This window comes from Octopus bimaculoides, chromosome 28 (assembly GCF_001194135.2).
Source record: "Octopus bimaculoides isolate UCB-OBI-ISO-001 chromosome 28, ASM119413v2, whole genome shotgun sequence".
Taxonomy (NCBI): Eukaryota; Metazoa; Mollusca; class Cephalopoda; order Octopoda; family Octopodidae; genus Octopus; species Octopus bimaculoides.
This window is the reverse complement of record NC_069008.1, coordinates 16,821,483-16,831,306: the sequence shown is the minus strand read 5'-3', so window position 1 is coordinate 16,831,306 and position 9,824 is coordinate 16,821,483. Positions and strand designations below refer to the sequence as shown.

General features: G+C 40.3%; 1 protein-coding gene across 2 annotated transcripts in view; it reads right to left on the bottom strand.

The window, feature by feature from the left end:
- Positions 1 to 1,504: 1,504 nt before the first annotated feature.
- Positions 1,505 to 9,824, bottom strand: part of LOC106878058 (SKI8 subunit of superkiller complex protein) — a 19,012-nt gene continuing 10,692 nt past the window's right edge. For both annotated transcript variants that reach the window (XM_014927147.2, XM_014927148.2), the window contains exons 2-11: positions 8,628 to 8,655; positions 7,762 to 7,867; positions 7,249 to 7,334; positions 5,748 to 5,834; positions 4,905 to 5,053; positions 4,263 to 4,356; positions 3,384 to 3,477; positions 3,019 to 3,111; positions 2,496 to 2,574; positions 1,505 to 1,920 (exon numbers count right to left, since the gene is read on the bottom strand). In XM_014927147.2, coding sequence (XP_014782633.1) covers positions 1,831 to 1,920; positions 2,496 to 2,574; positions 3,019 to 3,111; positions 3,384 to 3,477; positions 4,263 to 4,356; positions 4,905 to 5,053; positions 5,748 to 5,834; positions 7,249 to 7,334; positions 7,762 to 7,867; positions 8,628 to 8,655 — 906 coding nt within the window. In that variant the 3' untranslated portion in view covers positions 1,505 to 1,830. The remainder of the gene's footprint in view (positions 1,921 to 2,495; positions 2,575 to 3,018; positions 3,112 to 3,383; positions 3,478 to 4,262; positions 4,357 to 4,904; positions 5,054 to 5,747; positions 5,835 to 7,248; positions 7,335 to 7,761; positions 7,868 to 8,627; positions 8,656 to 9,824) is intronic.

Genomic DNA, 9,824 nt, shown 5'->3' with positions numbered 1-9,824 from the left:
AGATATTACACATGCATACAAACATAAACAGATTCACACACATAAAGAGAGAGAGAGAGACATTAGACATACATCACAGCAGGAGTGGCAGTGTGGTAAGTAGCTTGCTTACCAACCACATGGTTCCTGGTTCAGTCCCACTGCATGGCACCTTGGGCAAATGTCTTCAACCTATAGCCTCAAGCCAACCAAAGCCTTGTGAATGGATTTGGTAGACAGAAACTGAAAGAAGCCCATCATATATATATATATATTTTTATATATGTATATAATATATATTTATATATATACATATATACATCATCATCATCGTTTAACGTCCGCTTTCCATGCTAGCATGGAAAGCGGACGTTGAACGATGATGATGATGATGCATATATATATTCTAAACAAAACTATCCAACGAAAAGGAACGTGAAACTCTGAGTAACAGTTTTTGTGATTTTTTTTGCTGCTTTATAATAAAGCATATTACTCTACCGCTGGTATTTGAGTACTATTTTTTTCCACCTTGTTTCACATTTATGTGATTAAGTCTGGTATATATTTATGTGCTTAGGGCCTCTGTAGGTTTTAATCCAGTCATGCTACACACAGAACCTTCGCCCTCTGCTTAAATAATATTTTAAGAAATATAATTTCGAAGAGTTCGTGGTGTCACATCAAGAATCTGATCAAAGACTTTGCAATTAAAAAATGTAGGAGAAAGCTTCTTCAGATCTAAATAAAATGGAAAATAAAATGGAAAATAAAAATATATTTAGATCTGGCCTCTCACACCTACCCTACAATGTCGTTCTAAAAATAAAAACAATCCCATCATCGAAATCTCAAAGCTACAAGATAATGCTTGATTAATTCAAAACAATCATCATCGTCATTTAATGTCCGCTTTCCATGCTGGCATGGGTTGGACGATTTGACAGAAGACTGGAAAGCCAGGAGGCTGCACCAGGCTCCAGTCTGATTTGGCAAGGTTTCTACAGCTGGATGCCCTTCCTAACGCCAATCACTCCGAGAGTGTAGTGGGTGCTTTTTACATACCCCCAGCACAGGAGCCAGTTCAGCAACACTGGCATCGGCCACAAAGACAATTTCACCCAATTCAACAGATCTTCACAAGCACAACATATTACCCAACGCTTGAAGGGTACTTATAAACGGGCCAGTTATGCAACACTGGCATCAGCTACGACTACGATCTCACTTGGCTTGCCGGGTCTTCTCAAGCACAACATATCTCCAAAGGTCTTGGTAACTTGTCATTGCTTCTGTGAGGCCCAACATTTGAAGGTCATGCTTCACCACCTCATCTCATGCCTTCCTGGCTCTACCCCTTCCACAAGCGCCCTTCACTGTTAGGGTGTGAAACTTCTTCACACAGCTGTCCTCATCCATATCCAATGTGAAAAAAATAAGCATTACATTTGACAGAACAATCCGGAATGCTAAAGAGCTAAAATCGGGACCAGAATGGAATCAAATAATTAATACCAAAACAACATTTGTTTTCCTTTTGTTAAAGCAGTTTTTATTGACAGTGGGGTGGTGGGTGGAAGGGGGCGGGTTTGATATTTTATTGATTACAGCATTTATGGAGACAGACATAGATGCATGCCCTCAGTGACTGATTACATATTTCCCTCTTCTGTGGTAGTCTTATCACTCGAGCGGACAGTAATAAACAGAACCGACACAGTCTGTTACTGGAGTGGTCAGTTGTTACAGAGATCTGTGATAGCATGTAGCTGTAGTGGACAGTGACAAAGACACCCTGTGGAGTGGGTGGGTATCTGTTACAATGGTCAAGGCAGCTGTGGTCGTACATCACTATAGTGGACAATCGTATATGTGGATGGACTTGTCGTCTGAGACTGACACAACCTTGTTCCCTTCCGGATTGTACTTGGCACACCAAACCTGGAGAGAAAAACAACAAAGCATGTAAAATGAGGGAGGTTGAGGGGTAAAACTGGACATTTCATAGGTTTTTCTAAAGTAACCCCTACTGTCTTTGACAGTGACGGAGGGGGGGGGAGTTTAAGGTGTAGTGGCCTGCTGATCACATGACAAGCAACTGAGAGCTTACCTCGGATCAGGGGGCACCGGGCGATAGAAAATCTACCTTGGTAAATTCAATCTGCACCATGCGAGCATGGAAAAGTGCAAACAATGACAATGGTGGTGGTGACGATGATGGTGATGGTGGTGATGATGACAATGGAAATAATAATAATAATATTAATAGTGATCGCCAAGCCAACATGGCAGTCCAGAAAAATAGGACGAATGCTGCCGTTGATTAGCTCCAAGTTTATTTTTGAACCTGTGGAAGACACATGAGATATCAAAATATTGTTCACTTGATAACAGTCGCAGTCTTCTTTATTGTTTTTTAATAATAACAATAATAATAACAATAATAATAATAACAATAACGATAACGATGACGACGACGACGACGACGATGATGACGACGAAAACAAAATTCTTACTTGATCACAATGTTCTACAAAAGTATGTACACACTGTCTTGTAGTGGCGTCCCATATTTTCACTCTGCGATCTGATGACCTGAAAGAATATTATACACACATTTTATTTGACGTTGTACATACATGGATGGAGGTATAGCTGCATGGTTAAGAAGCTTGCTTCCCAATCATGCGGTCTTGGGTTCAAGTCCCGCTGCATGGCTCCTTGGGCAAGTGACTTGTAAGATAAACCCGAAGGTAACCAATACCTGGCACATAAAACCACCTATTACACTCTCGGAGTGGTGGGCATCAGGAAGGGCATCCAGCTGTAGAAGCTGGGGTCTGGTGCAGCCCTTCAGCTTACCAGCCCTGGTCAAACCATCCAAGCCATGCCAGTATGGACAACACACATTAAATGATGATGATGGATGGATGGATGGAAGTCTTTACAAACATAAAAAAAAAAATTCTGTGTTAGACAGAGATAGAAAGAGAAAATAAAAAGGGGAGGGGTGCAAAAACTGAAGAAAGAAAGACTTACCCTGAGACAAAATGAGCATTATCAGGGCAGAAGTCAACAGTGAGCACCCAGGAACCATGACCAGACAAGGTACCAACTAGATTGGCATGTTGTCTGTAATTAGAGAAACATTAATTAAAGTTAATAAATAATTACATGAAAACAAGCAACAAAAAAAAGTAGATATATGTGGTGGTGGTGGTGGTAGTGGTTATGGTGATAATGGTGGAAGTGGTGGTGTTGGTGATGGTGATGGTAGTAGTGAAGGCGATGGTGGTTATGATAGTGGTGGTGATGGTGTAGTGGTGGTGGTGGTGGCAGCCTAGGGTTATAATGTCTAAAATTCGATAATTGTCAATTCTTTTTTTTTTTTTTTTGTCACTTACACATCATAGATTTTGATGTGATTATCATCTGACCCCGTGACCAGCAGTTGGGAGTCGGGTGAAAAGCAGAGGGACCGGATTGGCATGGCGTGACCTGACAAAAGAGAGAAACAAACAAAATAACAATTAATTTCAAACATTTCAAATAAAAATAAAGATTGAATTTATTCTGAGTTTAAACAGGCACCATTACCAGCACTTTTTATGTGACACCTGCACAGGTGCTTTTTACATGACACCTGTACAGGTGCTTTTTATGTGACACCTGCACAAGTGCTGTTTTGTACACCTTCACAGGTACTTTTTAGGCGACACCTGCACAGTGGCTCTTTACGTGGCACCAATACAGGTGCTATTTATGTGACACCTGGACAGGTGCTTTTCACGTGACACCTATACAGGTGCTTTTCACATGACACCTGTACAGGTGCTTTTTATGTGACACCTGCACAAGTGCTGTTTTGTACACCTTCACAGGTACTTTTTAGGCGACACCTGAACAGGTGCTTTTTAGGTGACACCTGCACAGGTGCATTTCATGTGACACCTGCACAGGTGTGTTTTATGTGACACCTGCACAGGTGCTTTTTAGTGGGGTTACCAAGATGACTTAATTGTTTCAAGACAAAGACTTCTCACCTGAGAGAAGGAATGGAACCAAGATAACTGACTACGAGCCAGGTGAGAAATCAGAGAATCATAGAAGGACAGAGACAGGTGTCTTACTCCAGAGGGTGCCTGGTTTTTAGTTCAATCTCAAACATTTAGAAATGCAGTAAGGTTTTCACTAAATCTACAACAGAGCATCTTTGGTTCAATACGACCCTAACTGCGGGGGGAGGGGGAGCAGAAATGCACCAAGATCTATATAGTCCTTACCTTCCAGCGTATGCAGCAGTCGACCTGTTGTTGTATCAAAAATATTTACAATGCCGTCAATAGCACCGCACGCAATATATTTACCATTTGGACTCTGAAAAATGTTAGAAAAATAAAAAAAAAATACTAAATCACAAACAGTAAATGTTTTTGCAATTAGGAATCTGCTTTGCAAGATTCTTGATGTGAAATCATGTGTTGAAACCAATACTGTTATATTTGGCAGGGATGGTCATATTGCCAATAAAGGTAAAATAGGTCACATTACCAATAAAGGTAAAATAAAATAAAGGTAAGGGGGTAAAGACCCCCTTTGGTCATGAATAACCATGGAATTGAACCTTTCTTAATAATAATAATAATAATAATAATAATAATAATCCTTTTTACTGGAAGCACAAGGCATCAAATTTGGGGGAAAGGATTAGGTCGATTACATCGACCCCAGTGCGTAACTGGTACTTATTTACTCGACTCCGAAAGAATGAAAGGCAAAGTTGACCTCGGCAGAATTTGAACTCAGAACGCAGCAACAGACGAAATACCGTTAAGTATTTCATCCAGCATACTAACGAATCTGCCAGCTAGCTGCCTTAATAATAATAATAATAATAATAATAATGAACCATTGTTTCAACTTACATATGCTAAACTGAGGACAAACTTTCCTCTTGTATCCATCGAGCTCTCCTTTTGTCCTGACTCTACACCAAACAGATTAATTTTACCTGTATGACTACCAGTGGCCAGGTAACGGGAATCAGGTGAAAATGCTAAGGTCCACGCATCAGCTGTAAATGGAAAAACAGAGAGTTTGTTGTGGGCAGTCAAAGACTGGTGGAGGGCAAGAGTTTGACTTGAGAAGGTCGGGGGTCAGATGTTAAATGATGATGAGGTCTGACCAGGGGGAAATATTGCTTGGAAACGGGGGAAGGTCGGCAACAGAAAATTCTTCCTCAACAAATTCCCTCCGACCCTTGCAAGAACAAGGCTGGCACGCTGAAAGGCTGCACCAGACTCCAGTCTGATTTGGCAGGGTTTTCTACAGCTGGATGCCTTTCCTAACATGCCAACCACTCCGAGAGTGTAATGGTTGCTTGACGGGCTTCTTTCAGTTTCCTTCTAACAAATCCACTCACAAGGCTTTGGTCAGCCCGAGGCTATAGTAGAAGACACATTACCCAAGGTGCCACGCAGTGGGACTGAACCCAGAACCATGTGGTTGGTAAGCAAGCTGCTTACCACACAGCCACTCCTGTGCCTATCTATGTATGTATTTATGTATGTTTGAAGATAATCAAACCAAACGTTCATCGTTTCAAGCCACACATTCAATGGGTATTTCTGCTAAATTTGGTGAAAATTCGTTCAACCGTTTTCCAGTAATTTTACAAACACACAGACAAAGACGACGGATTACAAATACCCTACTTTCGCTTACACATGCAGGGTAAGAAAAAATATAGATTAAAAACTATTTCTTACCAGGATTAGCATCGATTCCTTTGGCGAGTTTTCCAGTTTCAAGATCCCAGATTCTAATCTGACTGCCAAGGCTGCTCGAAGCTGCCACTGTAGAACACAGTTAAGAACACCAAACATGGAGTAGAGAGGGTTGTGCATCGAACAAATTGACCTCCAGAACTTGTGCTTTTCTAAATCTGGTAATTACTCTAGTGGTCTCTTTTTGCTGAACCTCTATGTAATGTGGACATAAATAAACCAACACCAGTCATCAAGTGGTGAAGTAGGGCGACAAACACAGATACAAAAATATACACACATGGACTTATACATACATACATACATACATATGTATATGCAAAGTTTAGGCTAGTTAAAAGATGTTTGTGAAATATTTCAACTCCTAAACACAAATTCACTGCAGTGACCATGGAGAAAAATTTCTCTCTTATGGTAAAAGGTGTAAAAACACCATATCTGCCCAGTGCTGCCTCCTATCAGATTCCCATACATACTTTAACTAACCTAAAGTTTGCATATATACATACATGCATACATACAGTGTCCTGTTCCATGATGGTAAGATCAACCAAAAAGTACTCCATCTGGTGAGAGATAAATATCACCTAAACACAATATATGTTTTTAAGTGGTACTATTAGTTTCATGTGCTGAGAGCATACCAAACATGTTTTTTTAATATGTCAGGTGTCCTAGTACAATCATCAGACACTGCTTGATTACAAAACAAACCAATATGAAATTACAAAACAAACCAATATGCAAATCAGAAGATAGTCAACAGTTCACCTTAAAAGGACACGAGGTGAACGTACGAAATAAAGCAGAGTCACTGAATTTAGTTCAATATTTAGGCAGAACATAGAACTAAATTAGAGCAATATAACAAATATATTTATTATTTCACATCCATTTTTATTATTTCATGTCATAAAAAATAAATAAATGCGCCCTTTTTAAAACCTAGCCAGGCTCATGGGCCCAGTTTCCTGGTTTCTATGGCGTATGTGTCCCCCCAAGCTGGATGGGACGCCAGTCCATCGCAGTGTTACTCATTTTTGCCAGCTGAGTGGACTGGAGCAACGTGAAATGAAGTGTTTTGCTCAAGAACACAACGCGTCGCCCGGTCCAGGAATCGAAACGACAATCTTACGATCATGGTGCCGACACCTAAACCACTAAGCCACGCGCCTCTACGTTTCATGTCATGACTGAGATGATTTATGAGTGATGTTGCTCTGTTCACAGTTTCATGGTGGTCCTTCCTATCAGTCACCATTTCCATCGGTCACTTATGACACCCAGTCAACAGCCGAATAATGAGGTATGGTGAACTGTCCAGTACTGACACCGGTTGTGAATGTAGTCACATGACTTGGTCAATAGTCCAGCTGTGGAGACCAGGTCGAATAGCCTAGTTGTATGGTGTGGTCACTCAAAAGCTGCCCCTAAATGTAAGTCTTATTAGAAACACTGGAGGTTTGTCAAAAGAAAAGGATACAAGTTCCTGTTGAGTTGATGTCAATGGACACAATTCCCAGTTGGTGACCTTCCAGAATATGGACTGGCTCAAGCATGTTGTCCTTCCTGCAAGAATTAGCAGAAAAAAAATAATAACATTAGTAACAATATTAATTCCTTCTATGCTTGGCTGTGTGGTAAAAAGATTGCTTCCCAACCACATGGTTCTGGGTTCAGTCCCACTGCATGGCACCTTGGGCAAGTGTCTTCTACTACAGCCTCAAGCCAATCAACGCCTTCTGAGTGGATTTGGTAGACGGAAACTGAAAGAAGCCCATCATGTGTGTGCCGAAATGTGTTAACAACAAACAAGATGAGGACAAATATCCGTTAAATGTAAAGCAAGGTCCTTACCCCACAGCTACGGCTGTGCTTATTAAATAGGATTTTTTAGACATCGAATGGTTATAGGGGGTCCATCCGAACAAAATAGGAACCGAAAGGGGTCCAGAGGTGAAAAAGGGTTGGGGGCCACAGCTTTACATGAACTTACCAACTCCAGATCTTGACAACATCATCAACACTCCCGGTTACTATGTTTTCGCTTCCATCGTTTTCGTTCCGCCCCCATGCACAGCTCCAGATACTGTCATCATGTGCTGAAAGAACAGTAGTAGTAGTAATAGTAGTAAGGTAAATATAGAGTAAAAGGGAAAGGGATATGAGTAGCAGGGCAGAGCAGAGAGAGTGAGAAGGATAGGGATGTGTTTGTAGAGAGTGGTGTTGGTGGTGGGGGAAACACCAGCTGAAGTAGTAGTAGTAGTAGTAGTAGTAGTAGTAGTAATGGTGGTGCTGGTGGCAGTATGAGCTGCAGTAGTAGTAGTGGTGGTGTTGGTGGTGACTCCAGCTACAGTAGTAGTGATATTTGCAGTAGCGATGGTGGTTGTACCAATATCAGAGATAGTAGTAGTAGTAGTAGTAGTGGTAGTAGTAGTAGTAGTAGTAGTGGTGGTGGTAGTAGTAGTAGTAAGGAAAATGTAGAGGAAGAGGGAAGGGGATATAAGTAGCAGAGAAGGTTCTGTTAAGCAAACACGTGAAATTTCTCAAGTCAAGTTTGCGGGTAAAAGCTTACCAGCGAAAGAGAACGCTACAAATGTTGGTTAAGAAGGGGCAGGCTACAGGGTCTGGCAAAGCAGACAACTGGCGCCTGGAATGGCCCTCCTGTGAAACTGTCCAGTCCATCCCAGCATGGAAAACAGGTGATGATGATGATGATCGCTTAACAAAAGGTACGTACATAAATGTTGAGGTGAAAGGTTTTAATTTAAATATGAACACTTTAAAACTGACGTGATTTATATGAAGGGATCATAGGTAACCGCAGAGGGGTGAGTAACCATAAAGGGTTGAAGCACTTACCTTGCTCATTTTTCATAAGAGTTGAATACTAGAAATTTGAAAAATGAAAAAAATATATATTATATATATATAAGTAGTACTGTTAATAAGTATATATGCATACATATATATATATCTATATACAATTAAGTTTGGCAGAGAGACAATGAAGCAGATAAACACAATTAGGCATGATAAAGTAGCGCTCCGTAACATACGACGATGAGGGTTCCAGTTGATCTGATCAACAGAACAGCCTGCTCGTGAAATTAACATCCAAGTGGCTGAGCACTCCACAGACACGTGCACCCTTAACGTAGTTCTCGGGGGAGATTCAGCCTGAGGTTTATAGCAGAAGACACTTGCCCAAGGCATCATGCAGTGGGGGACTGAACCCAGAACCATGTGGTTGGTAAGCAAGCTACTTACCACATAGCCACTCCTGTGCCTTTATATATATATATATATATATATATGTATGTATATATATGTCTATGTATGTATGTGTGTGTGTTTCTGAATATATGTGTCTACATATGTGTGTGTCTGTGTATGTAGATAGATAGACAGACAGCCAGACAGATAGATATGTAAGGATGAAGCCTAATCGCATTTATCTGCAACACTACCTCAACATCAACCTTTCATGGAATTCTCAAATATATTTGTCTATCTGGCTGTCTCATATATATATGAGGGTTAACAAGACCAATGGTTTCATGCTAAGAATTCTTAGCAATTATCAAGCCTACCATATTGGGGACGTTTGTACTCATCTCCATCTTGGAGAATACCTCAACCAAGATACATACATACACAGACTGATAGATATACAACAAAAATCCAATAATAATAATAATAAATAATAACATATAACAACAACAATAATAATAATAAATCTCGAAAACAATTTCTAAAAAATTCTTTTTATTCATAAACTAACTTTGCTTTTATTGTGACACCACCTCCGCCGCCATCAGTTTATGGCACACAGATCGGTAAAGTCATTAACGAAGTCATTTCATTCATTGAAAAGATTTGTGTTGTTTGTTACATTCTATTTTTTTAAAAACTTTTTGTTTATGTTTTTGCGAGGGAGCAGGGAATTCTGTTTGGGGGTTTGCCCTGCGCCCTCTTATCATTTGGCATGAGTAAAAGTTACATTGTTTTTGGTACTATCATATACTAAATACACAGAAAAAGTAGAAAAATCTAAAG